Source organism: Lineus longissimus, chromosome 2 (assembly GCF_910592395.1).
Source record: "Lineus longissimus chromosome 2, tnLinLong1.2, whole genome shotgun sequence".
NCBI lineage: Eukaryota > Metazoa > Nemertea > Pilidiophora > Heteronemertea > Lineidae > Lineus > Lineus longissimus.
The window spans coordinates 24,035,751-24,053,971 of NC_088309.1; the positions used below are offsets into that span (position 1 = coordinate 24,035,751).

The following is an 18,221-nucleotide window of genomic DNA, read 5'->3' on the forward strand; positions in this document are numbered from 1 at the left end:
AGTCACCCCATGGTCAAAGAGACAACCTCACATGCACTGCGGACAACACCAGTATCTGCAATTGAAGCACTACTGTCTCTATGTGCTCTTGAAGACAGTCACCCCATGGCCAACCTCACATGTGTAGTTTTAATTTGTGCATGATGTATAAAAAGCCTCATATATCATATACCTTATAACATTGTAATAATACTTTGTGTTTTTTGCTAGTAAATGAAAGTTTGTCGGCAGTGAGTGTTTTGGTCTTTGTTTCTGTTTGTTTGCCGTGGTTGTGCCTATCTCCTGATCTGGTGTGAACTCCACCTGAGGGCACGCCAACTTGGGCCTCTATCCTTCCTATTGGTCTGGTCACATTATAGGTTCATGTTTCATATGCTGATCAGGTCTGGTTGTGGCAACATTTTATGGTATGGTTGTTGCAGTACAAGTATATGCTGTCTCTTCAGGTCTGGTGATCTGATTTCATGCAATCCCTTTCCTAAGGGTGGAGACACGGTCCACCCTGTAGAAACATGGTGCACTACGTTGGGAGAGTACACATCTAGATCAGACAGAGTACGAATAGTGAAGGGGCATGGCACATCCAGCAAATACTTGGTACACTCTCTGGCAACATGGCGAGCTATGAAGGGGAGGGCACATAAGAGATTTGGTGCACTACTGTCTCATTGGCCGAAAGTCATTTCTGCAGGTAACAATATAGAGTGACGGTACAAAAATCACAGGCCCGTTGCAGTGGAAGACAAAAATGTCCTCGTTTGAACAGGGTGACAAGTTCATGTATTACAGGGTGGCCCAGAATTATTTTCTGTCACACAATGGAAACACAATGGAATTCTATGGTGCAAGGGAAAACCTTTCTGAGCCATCCTGTAGAGTTTCTTGAGTTTCCTCATCAATGATTTTGACAGGACCCCAGCTGGCGCCATCTGAGCTAAAAAAGTGGAACTACGCGATTACTTAAAATTAAAAATTCCCCAGTTTTGGGTGGAAATTCCCCCTTTTTATGGGGGGGGGGGGATTCTCACGGCATTACTCCCATGGGGACGTTTTATGTGCGTACTATGTAGTATGGATGGCCAATCGCAGGGGAGCCAGGAGCGGGCTCAGGACACAATTAAATCTGCGATAGCTAGGGTCCGTGTACATTCTGTAGGCTATACATACAATATCGTTTTTAAAAAAATCAATCCTGGGAGTTTCTTTAAACTTTGCAGAAGTGTAGTCCTATATCTTGTCAATGTCATAAGTGAATTTGAAAGAGTTCCAATGATTCTAAATGATTTTATTAGCGTTTTCATGAGACATGTCAGAATTTGACACGACAATTACGAATAGTTCATGATCACCAATGAGTCAAAAAGCTCTTTATAATGATGAGACAAAAAGGGCGCCTTATAGTCTTAGTCTTTTCTTGAAGTAGGCCCCTAGAAATATTTCTGGAAGAAGTGTGGCAGTATGTGATTATATGGCCGATTATATACTACTGTATTTCTTTTTCAATGTCAAAATGACAACTAGGCTCATAGTTTTACTAGTTCCAGTAGTTGTCTGAGAATGTAATGTAGGTGTGCTACTGGTCAATATATGCTTTACACCAGCTCAGGTTCGAAGGTAGACTTCACGGGTCAAATAAAAATTGGAGGCGTGGCTTCCACATGGCCTGATGGCGTGAGTTTCCAGAAGTAACGTGAACTAAGCCTATGGCCGTAAACTCCATGCAATTGGCATGTGTCGAACACTGCACCCGAGTGCTTCCGAATGGTTACGGAAATTCCCGAATGATGTGTTGCGATGACGTCATTGATTTGAGCCATTTCGCAACGTAAAGGTGATGTCAGATCCAGGAAGGGTCTTGACGCCAAAAATGAATCATTTTAGCAACAGATAACCCTTATTTCGACGATCTGAACGATTGAGTCGAATCATAAGTTACTACAGTGCCATAATAAATTGGTAAGTTTGTAACAAATGATTTGATTATTGCCTTGAACCGCTGTTAAAAGTTAGATTTTTGGGATAGCCTTTTCGTCCATGTTGATTGAATGACCTATATATTGTAACCGTGTCTATAAATAGAAACACTGTGCATGCCCAAAGTGAATGACCAGCCAATGGAATACCAGTCCATGTTGTTATGTAATCATGTGGTCAGGTTCAAGGATCACCCCATAATCATAAGGAGACCAATATGAAAACACTCCGGTGTTGGGGACCGACCGATATAGGCTGGAGCAGAGTCAATGTCATGTTGTCCGGCTGATGCAATTTTGCAAGTTCTTTGAATTGGCGATTGGATTAGAAATTTGAAGGCCAGCAATTTATTTTGATGTGCATTTCATTATAATTTATTGAACTTGGATCTCTACGGCATCGCCGAGCCGGCTAATTCTGATCATTACTAGACGCTGAAGGTGAAATTGAGAGATATTCAATTCCTAGTCTTGGCTGTTTTCATTTTGTGAAACGTCTCTGCTTGGATTCTGCTGCAGCCAACACTGGTCTCCTCTGTCTCCTTGATTCCATCCTTAGTTTAGTCATTTTACTAGGAGTTTTTAGATATTCTTTGGATTGTAATTTGAAACAACATCACCATGACTGTTGACACAAAAAGTAACGACATTGACAACATTGAGCTGGATAATGCTGCATTAGATAATTTGAAAATGTTTGACAAAGTAAGTAGTAGATGTAGCAGCCAGGCCCAGGGAGTTGTAAAATACAGGAAAATTAGGCCAATGTTTCTCCAATTGAAAAAAAATCCACTTTACCTCCGGCAAACCTGAAATCCTGCCAGGTGTTCAGTTGTTTTTGTGCTCTGCCCATCAGCTTTAAAAAATGATCATGAAGACAATAAGAATTCAGCAGTGGGCAGCAAGTTAAGAATTCGCAATCAAATCCTCAAAAATCAAGAGACTAATATTGACTAGCCCTAAATAGTACCCTAAGGCCTTTTAGATCCCTTTTGCCATTTTGTAGATTTGACTTGATTTGGGGATTTAAAAAATTTTTATTCAGTGTGCTTAATGTTAAATTTCTAATTGTTTTTTATGTCTTTTTCAAATTCTTTTTCAATTTCCTTTCTCAGATCCTTTCAAAGGAGAAGCAAATAATGATAACGCGAGCATTCTATGGTCATGGTCGCCTATGTGCCACGCGACCATGGGAAGTCATCGTTGGAACGATCACGGTCACCATCTGCCTCATGTCCATGAGTGTCTTCACTGGACTCAACAAAGTCTGCGGATGGAACTATGTCTGTGCAATGTCAGATTTGGTGAGATATAATTTTTTTTATTGAAAGTCGTGGTTATGCCTTTTTTCTGTCAGTTTTCACAAGTTTTATATGTTTTGATAGATGCATTCAAGAATGATTCAGTAATGCATATTTGAGCTTTATTAAGTTTCTACACCAATTCAGGGCAAAAACATTTTTCAAGTTAATTTTCAATCTTACATGTCTTAAGAGTGCTTTCTCAAAGTCGTAGCAACATTCTAGTGTTGCTATTTGTTACAATTTCAAGTACACTCAGAAAACTTCAATTGAATTCTTAATCCTCTTCATTCTTTTTCAGGATGTAAAAAGTTCCGATGTCATCATATTGGCATTAACAAAATGTTTAGCTGTTGTTTATATATATCTACAGTTCACTAAATTAAGAAAATTAGGATCAAAATATCTTTTAGGTAAGTTTCGATCTGGTTTTTACGCTTTCGCCTTTTTCATTCATTAGACACTGGTTAAAGTGAATATGAAAGCAAGGAAGAATAAAACTCCCAAATTGAAGCATGTGTCATCACTGGAATTCCACTACAAAAGTTTCCAGGTTTACAGTAACAAATTTTGCTGGTAATGCTCCTTGCATTTATCTTTTATTTTCACATCCCATCTCTTTCAGGCATCGCTGGTCTCTTCACCATATTTTCAAGTTTTGTGTTCAGCACAGTGGTGGTCAATCTAATTGGCAATGATCTCACAGGCCTCAAGTAAGTTCCTTCAATCAGATCAGTGTTTCTAAACCCAGAGAATATTTCATCAGAAAATTGTCAAAGATTAAAACTGGCCTAAGAATTTTAGAGATTTTATGGTAATGTTTGAAAGTTTTGCAAGACTGGACTTGCTAACAGTTAATGCAGCAGAGCAGGGTTGCTTGACTGTGACAAATATGTAATGGGCAGATAGTGCTTAAACTTGTTTAAAAATATATAAGGATATGGCAAAGTCAGATAGAAAAGCTATGTTCCCCTGTATAAACAATATGTTATTGAGCTCAAACTGCAAACCAGCTAGGTTTTCAGTGGTTACTGTCTGCCAGAACAATAAACTCGTCAGATTCCTTTGTGGCTGGCCGATATTGAAGGCCAAAAGGATTTTAGAAGGTTGAAAGGTATTTCTTTTCCCCCTCAATTTTGACCAGCCACAAAAGATTCAGATGAGTCTGTTATCTCTTTTCGGTGGCCAGTAACTGGTTTATTTTAGATTTGAATTGGCCACAATGATTCTTATACCAGTAACCTATGTTGTTTTCCCTTCCAGTGAGGCACTACCATTCTTCTTGCTTCTTATTGACCTCTCCAGAGCAAGTGCTCTTGCCAGATTTGCTCTCAGCTCAACATCTCAGGTAAACTTCCAGTTCCTTTAAAGGTGTACCCCATACAAGCAATTTTTATTGCAGTGATGTGCAATAACTATTGCAGAATGATGGCTTGTCAGCTGGTAAAATTGCTTTTCACACGCAATAGCAATCTGCAATGAAATCCGACAAGCTTGATATTTATCAAGTGTCACAATGATGACCAATTCTTGTTTCATGGAATTAACAAGATTTGAAATAAAAGAGATCAAAGTTTAGTGTGCAATGTTCAAAGAGTTTAGAATATTAGGTTATGTGGGGAAAATTATATCAACAGCTGATTTTTAGAATGGACATTTTGTTTGTCAATGAAAGTTGTCTTATGCTATGACCTGTGTTTTATAAAATTTATGTATTTTGTAAATTTCCAGTATGAAGTCCAAGAAAATATTGGTAAGGGTATGGCCATGTTGGGACCCACAATCACACTGGATGCGATTGTAGAGACGCTAGTCATTGGAGTTGGAACTCTCTCAGGTAATTTTGGTATTTGAAATGTCAACATGATTTTAAATGTTGTTGTTTCTACGACAGCTGACTTTGTTCCGAAAAATCTCAAAAATTCTTAGACATGTTCAAGTGTTCAGTGATCAGCCCACCAATTTCTGAAAATCATTGAAAGTGGTCACGCGTTGGTCGTTTGAAAAATCATATTGAAGCATTCAGTATATATTTATGATATTATACATGTTTTTAATGTGTCCATTCAATTCAATTACAAAATAACATCTACTGTACATACAAATGACAGGCAGTTCATGTAGTAATTTCTAATAATCTGACAAACTGGAATGTTCTTGATTGATATTATAAAAATTACTCAAGATTACGATTTAGAACTTTCTCTGTTTCATCTTCAGGTGTACCAAAGATGGAGTCCATGTGTTGCTTTGGCTGTCTTTCTGTCATTGCCAACTACCTAGCCTTCATGACATTCTTCCCAGCAGCTCTCGCTCTGGTGCTTGAAGTCACACGTGAGAAGAACGAGGGTCAACCTGTCTGGCAACTCAACATGTCACAGTCAATCACGAAAGTGTTACAAGAGGATGATGAGCTTAAACCCAATCCTGTCACACAAAGAGTGAAAATAATTATGGTATGATGCGTTTGATGAAAGAAAGCTACATTGGTTTAATTTTTGATGGAGTTCCAGCGATTTTTGTCATGAAACCCCAATCATGCAACCCAAGTCTGTTAAAACAACTACCAGGCAGTCGTTAAGATGCAGACCGATTAAACCTTGGACTGTCTAGATGCCCAGTGATTTTGGATCAGTTTATTAATGATTTTTATGTTTAGAGTATTGTTTGTAATCATGACTACTGTCTTTTGTTTGTCAGAGACTTAACAGTTTTAGCATTTGTGTCTGATCATAGAAAATGTAAATCCGTGACAATTCAAGTGAATTTCTAGTTCTTCCATACATATCATCAGTAATCCCTGAGTGCACAACTCGGGCTTTTGACAAAAGGTCACTGTAAGCTTGCATGATTATTCTTGTGCATGTTTTAAGGAAGGCTTTGTTCTCTTCCCTCTATAGTCTGCCGGTCTAGTCCTAGTTCATGCCCACAGTCGTCTCTTGGCCTCAACTCTTGAGGAAGTCCGTGAAAAAGAAGAAGCATTTGATATCAGTCGCACGACACTGCCTCGACAGATCACACCCGACGTGTCACTCTGGCAATTCTATATGACCAAGTGAGTTCACATTTATTTCATTATTAGTGTTTCTGTAAGTATTTTGGGGGTTACATTTTGTACTTGCGGACTTGATCATGATGATCACATTGTAATCTAAGACCAGGGCTATGACTCCACGTTCTAGACAATTATTATTCTATTGTTTCCAATCATGACTGACAGACTTAACGCCCATGTCCTCTTGGTAAAAATTTCGAATTTTGCCGAGAGAGCTAAACCCAGGCACTGAGGTAATACCCGGGGTCGCAGAAATATCATGTTTAAAATATATCTCAAGATGGGTTGAATTTGAGATTACATGAGTGTAGTTAACAGCAATTTAGGGATATAACGATTTTGATAAAATTTCAAGGTTGGCATGAGTTGTGTGGTAACATCTATATTTGGTGCCTGCTCTTTCATTGTGGTGACGAATGTCAAGAATTCTCCGCTTTTCAAATGAAAACGTTTGATTAAATTTTCAAATTTATCACAGTTGATTATGTAATGTTTAGAGTCAGGCCACTTGATCTGTGGACTGTTACTTCATTTTTGTTTTGGGGTGACTTTGTGGGTGGGCAGTTCATAATGGACTTTGCCATGACCACACTTTAACCTATCAAGAATCACCCAGTTCCTGCGTGATCATTTCATGTGTCGGGGGCTAGACACGTTTCTAAGATTGAACACCCATTCTTGCTTTAAAAAAACACACAGGTGCACAACCAAATACATGTAATATAATGAGGGCACCAGGGCAAATAGTCTTCAGCTTTGACTTTTGGCTAGGCCTGGTTCACGAAAGTCAGTCAGTGTCTTAGTGAACCAAGATTTTTTTGGATTTTCACGGCCAAACTATTGTGGTTGATTTAGTATAAAAATAAATCAATATTAATTCATACATCGGTTATATAATACTTTTTTATTGAGACACGAGAGAAATGTTTCTGATTTTTTTCTTGTCAACCAGCCTATTGGCATGCTAAGGACTACTATTTTTAGTATCCAATTTTTTGCCCCTCCCAAGTCTAATGTAAAGTTATGAACTAGCATGTTAAACATTTTTTGTCGACTCCTATTCTGAGAGGTCGTGCCTTGATCTCGGCAGGTGCTCCAGCAATCCTGCATCAATGATCTAGCGCAGTAGGAACCAATTATGGCCTTGATTGATGCTTCCGAGGCCTGTGTCAAGTCACCCATTTAAAATTTCCTTGTTTACTTTCCATATTTGAAGAGTCTTTCCTATTGAAATCATAATGAAAAATATTTGGTCTCTTAATTCATGAGTACCAGCATACAATTTCTTGGTTCTTTGGAGCCATATGGCTTAAGCAAATTTAAGTGGCCTCTTTTACATACGTTTCAAAATATTTTAGGCATGACGGTAGTTTATATTGTTGTGCATATTCCATTGAGCTGTGTTGGAATTTGTGATAAATCTGTTCTTCTGTGGATGCAAGGAATTAGTTTTTGGTGGATAGTTGTCATTTTCTTTTTGTCGTTTGGATGCAGAGATATGCTTACTGTCTATCTCATTGTCAAGTTGATTGGATTCGGGGTGGAATGTAATCTTTAAGGTCAGTTGACTTTTAGAAGTCATTTACAGTTCTCATACACAATCATGCTTTATTCTGTAAAACTCCTAATTTTCTCAAGCATGATATTTTCATGAGAGGGGGACAATCGCAAACTGATATTTGAACTATCCATTCGCAGAAACAAATGGACTTGAAAATCAGAAAATGATGTTTTCGCAAACTAATACCTTGTGGGGCAGAGAAAATGAAGTGGTTTACAGTGTTTGTATTAACACTGGTTCTGTCACTTGGTTTTGCAAAGTCACTGTGTTACCCTGGCCAAGTATCAGGCTAAGTTTCAATCCCGAAAACTTCCATCTTTTTGACAAAATTTGGATGCCGTACAATACTTCATTGAGCATTCGGCCATTATCAAGATAACCTCCTTGCCCTGTGCTGCTCAGACAAAATCTCTCCCTTTTCATTTCAACTTGACACTGTTTACATTTAATTCTGTTTGTTGACTCAAGGCTATTGTTGGCACTGGCAGGTTTCCGTGGTCTTTGCTTTCAATGGGTGAAATGTAAACACTAACATCTTGTACTCTTTTGTTGGAGTTAAAATTACTTTCCTACCAATAATCTATGTCTACTGTTAACCTGAAAATATTTGCACCTTTTTTTGCAACTTGCAAAAATGTCTGAAAAAAATATTTACAATTTTACTGTGGTGGATTTCGTACTTTCTTTCGGCGTTTTTTTCTAATCAAATCAAGAATTTTGTGATTGAAATTTTCAGGAATCTTGATTTTGAAAAATCCGTGAAAATAAAACTACCATTAAAATTTAGCAGTGTACAGTATCTTGGATTTCTAGTGTAATTACATTCAGAATAATTCTGTACTGTCGATTTTATAGATATCCAATTTCAGTAAGTAATCATCTCTTTTCTTCATGTCTGTCATTTGAGACTCTGATCTCATCAAGTTTTCCTGTTGAAAATATGTGATCTTTATTCTGTTTCAGACTCCTAACTTTCACCACTGATAGTTGGCTGACCTTCGGCCTTGCCGCTGCCCTCTGTCTGAAGTATATCTTCCTTGACACCGACCCTGAAGCCGAAGCGCCAAAGATCGACTCCAGCAGCCAGACGGTCCTCACCGACAGTTGTGATGGTCGCAATGAAGCAGGTGATGCTGCAATGATGCCAGAGGCTGAGACTGAATCAGGTAAGTTGATAGCATCAAAAGGACTGTCCAGTAGAAAAAGTGGTTAAGTTGGATGAAACCTGTCAGATTTCTTCGGCTTTGAACAGCCTGCTCCCACAGATCAGGTGTGCTGGTTCAGTGGACAGCTTCAAGGTTGTAGTAGAAACTTACCTTTATATTCATGTCATGGAATGTAGAGGATCTAAATAACTAATTTGCAGACAAGACGTTCTTAAAATTTCTTGATGAAAATGATATTTTCTGACTAACAGAAACATGGTGTGCGGAACAAACTGACCACGTGGTTCATTTCGAAGGTTATGCAAGTTATGCATCTAATGCCACAGGATCAAAACGGGGGTTGACTTTGCTATTGAAATGAAAGTTGAATGCCTTTGGTCACCATATTCCATCGTAAGCTTGAAAGTGAGACTGTTGTCAAGAAACGATGGAGTAGGCCAACGATAATGTAGACCAGCACAGGTTTGTTTGCGGTGAAAATTCAGAAGATTTGGTATCTAGATGAATACATCCAGGCCCACCTTTTAGGTCACGCCCATGCCCAGACACATACAGCGTACACGCAAATTTATCGAATTCATCCACGAATCTTTCGGAACTGGTTAGCGAATGAGAATGATATCAGGAATTCGTGGCCATACATGTACATGTACAATGGCTCAGGAACAGCAAATACTTAGCACAAGAGTGATAAGTTCATATTCACCAATGAAAGTTATCAAAATTCTGTTCGGACAAATGCTTCACACAAGTCTCAGTCAATTATCGGTACTATTGAATCATCATTTTCCTGCTACTATTGTGCAGGATAACCAATTATGATCAAATTACATCAATAATCCCAGTCGAAAAGTCAATGACCTGTCCTGAACCCGGTTTTATTAGAGTAAAAATTGACAACTCTGTTGGGCTTAGAAATTTTTCAAATCAGGCCTGTATCAGTCAGCGAGCTATGTGAGGAACTACTGTATGTGTATTTTTGCAAGCTCTTCGTACCACCAGATCGTTACCTTGCTCCGAGCCAACGATGTATTCCTTTGTCTCCTTCATGAATAGTAAGTGTGCAGAAGCCTTGCATAATTTGTCAGTTTTTCTATACAAGAGTAGGGGTAGGAGAATTGATCATTTATAAAAGTTTATTATCATTATTATTATTAGTATTATTATTATTATCATCATTATTACCTTTTAAATGTTTTAGAATCGTTTTATATTGCAAAGCGCACATAAGTCTCTCTGGCACGTGTTGTGCTGCTTTAGCGCTTTATCATTATCAGCAGTTATATACTTATTATGTCATGGTAAAACATCAGGCCACTTGGTCTGTGGACTGTTACCTCATTTTCATTGTACGTCAAAATTTTCGTGAGCGTATTTGCACTTTTCAGTCGGGGCTCAAATCACAAGGGCAATTCATGCGAAATAGTTTTAAAAACTTTTGGAAGTGACCCATTCAGATACCACTGAATATTAAATCGACATGAAAACTAAAAATGGTGTTTTCAATGCAGAATTGGTTCCTGTGGGGCATAATGCATCATTCATCATCGGTGACTATAGTGATGAGGACTCTGACAGCGTCGAGATGGAGAACAAGGATACACAAACTGACGATTACGACCTGGAGGTAGCGCAGAATATGGTGGAGGCGGCCAAGAGGCCTCCGAGGAGTCTTGAGGAGTGTGTGAGAATTCTCAAGGAAGCTGTAAGTTTTATACTCTGATTCTGCACTAGCTCGGTTAAGTCTTGGAAAAAATCAATTTCCTCTCAGAATGAAATACAAAGCAACAGAGTAGATGAGGTAATGCTACGGCCTCATTGTTTACCTGCTCTAGGCTCCCATTAGTGGACAGGGGGATACAGATCCCCTCTTTGGTTGGAACCTCAATCCAAGATGTCAGCATCCTCAATTGCAGATGTTGGCATCCTCAATTACCGATGTCAGCATCCTCAATTGCAGATGTTGGCATCCTCAATTACCGATGTCAGCATCCTCAATTGCAGATGTCGGCATCCTCAATTGCAGATATTATCACATTATTTCAGATACTTGTAGACTTCCATTGCCTTTGTGGGCCATACTGTGTAGTGCTACTCTGGCAACTATGTTCCAGCCCTGATGTTGTCGCACAGATTGCAACTAGAACTGTTAATAGCTAGAGTTGCTATCAGCTGACATTTGACCCGACTTTGTCTAAATCTCTATTCATCAATCCTGTTCCAGGACGATTTGTCCGAGCTTTCTGACCAAGAAGTCCTGATGCTGGTGAAGAGTAAACACATTCCGTCGTACAAGTTAGAAGCGACCCTCCAGCATCACGAGCGTGGTGTGGCAGTCAGGAGAAAACTAGTCAGTGAGGACCTCGAGAACGCAGACGCCATGAGGAATCTACCGTACAGGAACTACGATTACAAATATGTAAGTTTCGAGAGGATAAAGATCTAGGAAAAGTCCATTTTCTCTCCTTACCATAACAGTAGGTGCTATGTTTTTGGGACATTTTGAAACTATCCTTTAGAGGTGCTATATGTTAGATGTCTACATGATAATGGTTGTGATGGCTCTATGAGCAAGGAATTGGAGAAATCTTAGGCTATTCATTTTGCCCTTCATAAAGGCTGCAGCAATTGCCGTGTTATGTTTCCACTACAAGTTTTCTGTAATGCTTTTTCTAACCCAGAAATTTTCTTAATGTATAGGTTGAAGGAGCCTGCTGTGAAAATGTCATTGGGTACATGCCAGTCCCAGTTGGAGTTGCTGGTCCCCTCCTTTTAGATGGACACAAGTATACTGTTCCCATGGCAACGACTGAGGGATGCCTCATTGCCAGCACAAACAGAGGCTGCAGAGCTCTTGCTGTGAGTTTTACCTTCTTACTCAATAATGATAAGGATTATGGCAGATTTTTCTACAGTGCTTTTGTACTGAAGAGCTTTACAACAACTGTCACTATTCGAGGTTTCCTCAGTGGCATGGTGCTGTAGCTAATTCAGGTTCACTTGAGCTTGACCTGTGAATGACAAACCTACAACTGGCCTTCTTAACCTGTACCACCAGGCTTTGGTTGGGCTTAATACGGTATCGCTTCAGCAAATTGGCCTTTGAAGATTATATATTATATATATATACATGTATCTTGCCTGAAGTGGCCCTACTGAAATTCCTTTGATGCTAATTTATTGTTGTTTTAATGTTGAATGATTTGTTTTGTTTTTAGGTTAGTGGTGGAGTAAAGAGTTCTGTCATTGGAGATGGGATGTCCAGAGCTCCAGTTGTCAGACTGCCAAGTGCTAAGATGGCCAGGTAAAATTTGACATTTAAAGACATCGCAACAGTTTAACTCTTCAAGTATTCAGTGACATCAATGAAATTTATCAACAGAGAAGTCAGTAATGCACTAATTTAAACCCAATGGCTACCAGTGACCTTCCACATCTAAGGTTTCCCCATTGAAAATTTTTGAAACACATGTATCATGAATTGACAGTTAAGGAACAGCAAGAGTGTTAATAGTTCCCTTGAAAAAATTAACCTGGCAATTTTGTATAGTAATGCCAAAGGGGGGCCAACCACCTCAAGATGATTAGCATTCACACAAATAGGCCTTTATCAGCTAAATTTGCTAGAGCGCACTCTTTTTGTCAATGATGCAATAAAACTATTTTTCAGTGAGGTCAAGATATGGATTGACGACCATGACAACTTTGCTTTGATAAAAGAGAGCTTTGATTCCACAAGTCGCTTTGCCCGTCTGAAGCGATGTCAAGTTGGCCAAGCCGGACGATTATTATATATTCGATTCGTTGCCAAGACTGGAGATGCTATGGGCATGAACATGTTATCAAAAGGTGCTGAGAAGGCTCTTCTGAAACTACAAGAAACCTTTCCTGACATGGAGATTCTGAGTTTGAGTGGGAACTACTGTATTGATAAGAAGCCATCTGCTATCAACTGGTAAGATGTTAATCCTTATAATAATGTATGATAAAATACATGTGGGGTTCAAATATGATTGAATCAAGCTGAACCAAAGTTACCTTGAGTTACATGCAAGCTCTTGGTAAACGTATTTTGGACAATTTTGGTGTTTAGTTTTGCGTGATTTCCATATGTAATGCAGCAGCTGTCTTGCCTTGAGGCAGGATCATAGGGACTTCGGAGGGCACTAATGCTGACCTGAATGTGTTTGTTTTACAACCGTCTCAATTGATATTTCAGGATTGAAGGCCGAGGCAAGTCAGTCGTTGTTGAAGGGGTCATATCTGCTGCTATTGTCAAATCTGTCTTAAAGACATCCGTCCATGCACTTGTTGACCTAAACATCAGCAAGAATCTGATTGGTTCAGCCATGGCGGGCAGCATTGGTGGGTTCAATGCTCATGCCGCTAATATCGTCACTGCCATCTACATAGCAACAGGACAGGTGAGTTGATTATCGTTGATGGATATTTCCTTTAACTTCTGTTCTAAGCATATTTTTTCAGCAGAATGCTTAAAATCAAAACTTTTTAGGCTGAAAATCTGAAGTTGTAATCCTGAAACATTTTGAGGACTTTGACTAAATGACAAAAAATTTTTATGAAAATATCATCAGTCAGTGAAATAGAGATTTTAATCTCATCAGATGGCATCAGCCTACTTGAACGTGCAGAAGGGACCTTCTCATTTAAGTGAGTTAGAACTTTGAATAGAAGAAGAAATTCAGAAGGAGGAGTATAAAGAATCATTCCCATTGTTGAGGAGCTGTAACTTGGTCTAACTGTGAGAAAACTCTTAACCACCGATTGACTTTTCAGGACCCTGCTCAGAACGTAGCTAGCTCATCCTGTATGACATTAATGGAGGCCACAGGTCATGACAATGAAGATTTGTTCATCAGTTGCACCATGCCATCATTGGAGCTTGGAACAGTTGGTGGTGGTACCATTTTACCCCCTCAGTCAGCTTGCCTTGAGGTAAGATTTTCATTTGGCCTGGTCTTGTGTGTGTTCAACGGTTATAAAGCTTAGTTACATAGATCAGTCTTGAGTATGAAGTCAACTTTAACTGGTCACTCATGCCCACTCAGAGTTTGGGTGTCAGGTTCACTTCCCCTGGCCACACCTCTGTCGTTCTCATAACTGTGCCTATGTCTTCACTGATACAAAAAATCTGTTACTGTTGACTTTACATTTATACAGCAGCTATAGGCGTTGTGCTATGAGGAAAAAGGTACCCAAAATTAGTGAGGAAGATTGGACTTTGGGTTACTTCTAGTTCAGATTAGGCAAATTTGGTGCACCAGTTGGCCATCATAGCTTCCATTTGGTTGTATTGTCACTATGGCTCAAACCCTTGGATATGACTGATTATTATCCTGTGTAAGTTTTTTGCGATACTTATGGGCTGTTGATTTCATTTCAGATGCTTGGTGTGCGTGGGGCTCACCCGGACAATCCAGGGCAAAATGCCACTCAGCTGGCTAAAATTGTATGTGCCACAGTCATGGCTGGGGAACTGTCTCTCATGTCTGCCTTGGCTGCTGGTCATCTGGTAAAGAGTCATCTTCGTCACAACAGGTAAGTAGAATTGCAAGGTAACTGTACCTTGCACCTGGCTACCAGGTGGTAAATGACAATGACAAATGCAAAACTATCCTTGCTTTGAAAGTTTGAAAATATGATCATTTCCCTAAGCAAATGTGCAAAAAATCTAGAATTCAGTAAGAAAGTGAATGTGGAGAGATGTTCCTGAATGTGACATCCAGAAGAAACTGTTCTTCATTAATTGGCTGAATTATCTTCCCATTTTCAGATCATCTCTTGTGACAAGTACACCTTGGGTTTCCTGGAGTTACGGGTAACTGTTGTGTTGTACCATCTGTGTTGTAAATCTTTACCAATCAATTCCAGGTCAAACTTGGGTATGCCTTCACCGATGCCATCACCCGTTCCATCGCCACGTTCCTCGCCCCCGACATCACCAATCACGACTATCAAAGAAGGCCGAGAATTGCAGTCGCCAATCAGCCACATCAGGGAAACACTGCTCAGTTCGCGGCCCCCGCGCCTCACAGTGAGACGAGCATCGTCACCTCCACAGATAGGAACGCATCTGCTAAGCAAAGACACTGTTCGGGTGGAAGCAAGGAAAAAATCTGCAGAAAAAGAGCCAGGAACCTGCACTTTTAATGCTTCATAGAATTGGAGAAGTGACTGTCGGCATAATGTGCTAGTGGCATAGACATTTCATATGAACTGTGATAAATTCTTTAATCCCATGGCCAAGGTCCATGTTAAAGGCCCAGGGTCAAAGGCTTAGTATTTCTGTATACCCGGTACTGTAATCCATGAAATGTTTGCAATTTTGGTCATCATGATTTCTAATATCATGGCATATTAAGAGGTGAAATGCAGAAGTGCAGTGGAATAGTTTGCTCACTCAACAAAGGTTGGGTGTCTTCTGGAAATCATTGACAGTGACAGTACAGCTGAACATCTCCTTAGCAAACACCTGTGTTAGCAGGACACTCTCTATTAGGACGCTTGATTTGGTCCCACATTGGGCATTTCCATTCATTTCAACCTCTATTATCAGGACACATCTCTTTCAAGGACATGTTTTGTTAGTTCGAACAGTGTCCCTAATTTAGAGGTTCTACTGTACAATGTCACTGGATGGTATTTTCAAACGCTGAGTGATTAAAGAGCGATTTGCTTGAATCCTTTCACCTACATGTTTGGCTAGAAATAATCATCTGTGAAGAAATGCAAGTAAAATATGCCTTTGTTTAAGATGTTTAAGTAAATCATGTATTCTATAGTGATGCCACTTTCTTTTTTGATTGATGGTATTAAAGAGAAGGATGACAGTTTTCCCCTTGCTAATGTTAAAACTGGTGGAATTGTGTATTGATTTCATTCATGATGAAACTGTGAGGGGATTTCTGCTATTATACAGATAAGTTGTAACTTACAAGTATCATATACATTTGTGTGCTGGCTATGTTAATTGAATCGATATCTACTTAATTAATAAGCTCGTACGTGACCGATAGTAAATCAAAGGTGACAATACATATTTAGTTGTGTAGTTGTCTTTCCCATGCCCAATGCCCTGGGTGAGATTTCGAGGCAGAATGTGTATGTCAAAGAATACAGCTACCAACTGTGTGTCTCTTTTTCAGGAATGACCGTAGGGCTTGCATTATTACTGTGCTGTGATTAAATAATGTTACACTGTTTTCTGATTGGTGAGTTGGCCCTGTAAATGATGTATCAAGGTTCTGGGCTTCAAGTTTCGACTACTGGGGGGGGGGGGGGGCATCTTGAGCCATCTATGGAGATGAGATAAGAATTTGATGACGTACAGACTTGTCAGTTGACCAAAGCATTTGTAATCCTCAAGTATTCTACAAATATGCATTTTTTTGTAACACTAAAAATCAGCTGAACTTTTAAATTGGTAATTGGACTATTGAAATACATACAGGTATTGTATAGCCAGTGTACGCATGTCCGTCTGATTCGGAATTGTTGACATGTGTGATGTTGTTGAATAGAAAGTACAACATTTTTGCGAAATGCATTGCTCGGAAACTTAGAACTACAGTACCCGGTACATTGTATATCTGATGGAATCGCAAAATTATTTTGACACTGCTCAAACTTTGAGCTCTAACTTCAGTATGTAGTTGTGGACATCTGCAGAATTTCTGCAGTATATTGAAGGAAAAAAAGAAAATAAATACAGTAGAACTTGGTAGGCACCGACACGTGATGGCCTGTGTTATTGATGGTGCAATGATTACATGAATCAGTTGTATTTGATGTGATCTAACATTGGTTGCCTGATAAGGTGTCATCCTCAAGGAGGTATCTAAAAGGGAGAAAGGTTCTACTGTTCTTATTACATCTTACTAATTATATCTTGATTCAAATCTCAAAAACGAAGAATCAGTGTTGTCAGGTATCATTTTAATGTGTCTGCAATCAGTGCCAAAGAGTAAACTTGCATTAGATTAATTGGGGTCAAGCATCCAAAACTTCTGTACCTGAACTGAACTGAACACTACCGGGTTCATCTAGCTTGGGTAACAAGTGTAGATTCAAGTGCATTTATTACTGTCATTTACCACCTGGTAGCCAGGTACAAGGTATGGTTACCTGGCAATTATTACTTCTTCTGAACTAGATGTCTTGAGAGTTGTTGGCGGCTTTGAAACAGTGCCCAAACATTGCACTTCTAGCTGTGTCATAGAAATGCAAGGAAATATCCTTGTGAAGTACTGCTTATTGATCAGGTACAACTGTACATTTATGTAATTTTGTATGCTAATGTGATTCTATTTATGAAAGAGGTGTAAACACCGTAAATAACAATCTTTATGAATGAAACTTTATTTATTGACTTCTTTTATTGTGCATTACATGTGGAACCAAGCAATCAAATCTGCCATTCCTGTTGGCAAAAAGCTGTCAGATTTAACAGATGAGAAAACAGTTCGTTTTCAAGTAGCGGTGCAAGCTTCAAGATGGGGTGGTTGTTCCTCTCCTGAGACCACTTAGTGACTTGACCAAGCTTCAAGATGAGATGGTTGTACCTCTCCTGAGACCACTTAGTGACTTAGCCAAGCTTCAAGATGAGATTGTTGTGCCTGTCTTGAGAGCACTTAGTGACTTAGCTAAGCTTCAAGATGAGATGGTTGTGCCTGACTTGAGAGCACTTGGTGACTTAGGCAGCTTCAAGATGGGGTGACAGTGAATGAAGACATTCCCCTCATTGCCATAGGACAAGGACCAAACTGTCTTGGCAAATTGCTTGGATAGAAGACCTTATCTACTTTGTAAACCTGAAGGTCCAGTGAGCAGGAGCCGTGAGCTGAAGACACCAGCTTTACTGGCCCCCGAGCTAAAGAACTGGCCTCGACAGCAAATCACTTGGAAGACATGACAAACAGTCTTTCCACTGGAAGAAGCCAAGGCATTCTGCATACAGCAGTCAAGCGGAGGAACACAGTAGTCGTGTAGGTTGTGCTTTCTCCTTAAAACATTACCTCACACTAAGGGGAAGGCAAGGAAGAGTGGATCATCGACCCAAATCACTTCAAGTTGCAGGTCATAGGGGCCTACAACAGAAAAAAATTAAAGTACCAATAACTCTGATTTAGATTTTATGGTTTTATT

At 39.4% G+C, this 18,221-nt stretch overlaps 1 protein-coding gene across 2 annotated transcripts; it reads left to right on the forward strand.

Annotated features, from left to right (window-relative positions):
* The first annotated feature begins 1,816 nt into the window (after positions 1 to 1,816).
* Positions 1,817 to 17,432, forward strand: LOC135483155 (3-hydroxy-3-methylglutaryl-coenzyme A reductase-like). 2 transcript variants are annotated; one of them, XM_064763763.1, is made up of 18 exons: positions 1,817 to 1,956; positions 3,089 to 3,277; positions 3,576 to 3,687; positions 3,900 to 3,987; positions 4,538 to 4,622; positions 5,006 to 5,111; positions 5,495 to 5,730; positions 6,175 to 6,329; positions 8,854 to 9,056; positions 10,568 to 10,761; positions 11,281 to 11,475; positions 11,757 to 11,915; positions 12,275 to 12,360; positions 12,727 to 13,011; positions 13,276 to 13,480; positions 13,854 to 14,012; positions 14,461 to 14,615; positions 14,949 to 17,432. In XM_064763763.1, exons 2-18 carry the CDS (start codon positions 3,113 to 3,115, stop codon positions 15,235 to 15,237), a joined length of 2,877 nt encoding a protein of 958 aa, XP_064619833.1. In that variant the 5' UTR covers positions 1,817 to 1,956; positions 3,089 to 3,112; the 3' UTR covers positions 15,238 to 17,432. The 2 variants fall into 2 exon arrangements, with proteins under 2 accessions (XP_064619833.1, XP_064619834.1); XM_064763764.1 differs by lacking the exon at positions 14,949 to 17,432 and adding an exon at positions 14,851 to 14,942.
* The last annotated feature ends 789 nt before the right edge of the window (positions 17,433 to 18,221 follow it).

Bases quoted from the DNA above. Each gene is read 5' to 3' on its own strand.
- LOC135483155 (XM_064763763.1), top strand. From the start codon at position 3,113: ATGATAACGCGAGCATTCTATGGTCATGGTCGCCTATGTGCCACGCGA. The intron at 3,988-4,537 runs GTAAGTTCCTTC...TTTCCCTTCCAG, and splicing joins AATGATCTCACAGGCCTCAA to TGAGGCACTACCATTCTTCT. The intron at 11,476-11,756 runs GTAAGTTTCGAG...CTTAATGTATAG, and splicing joins GGAACTACGATTACAAATAT to GTTGAAGGAGCCTGCTGTGA.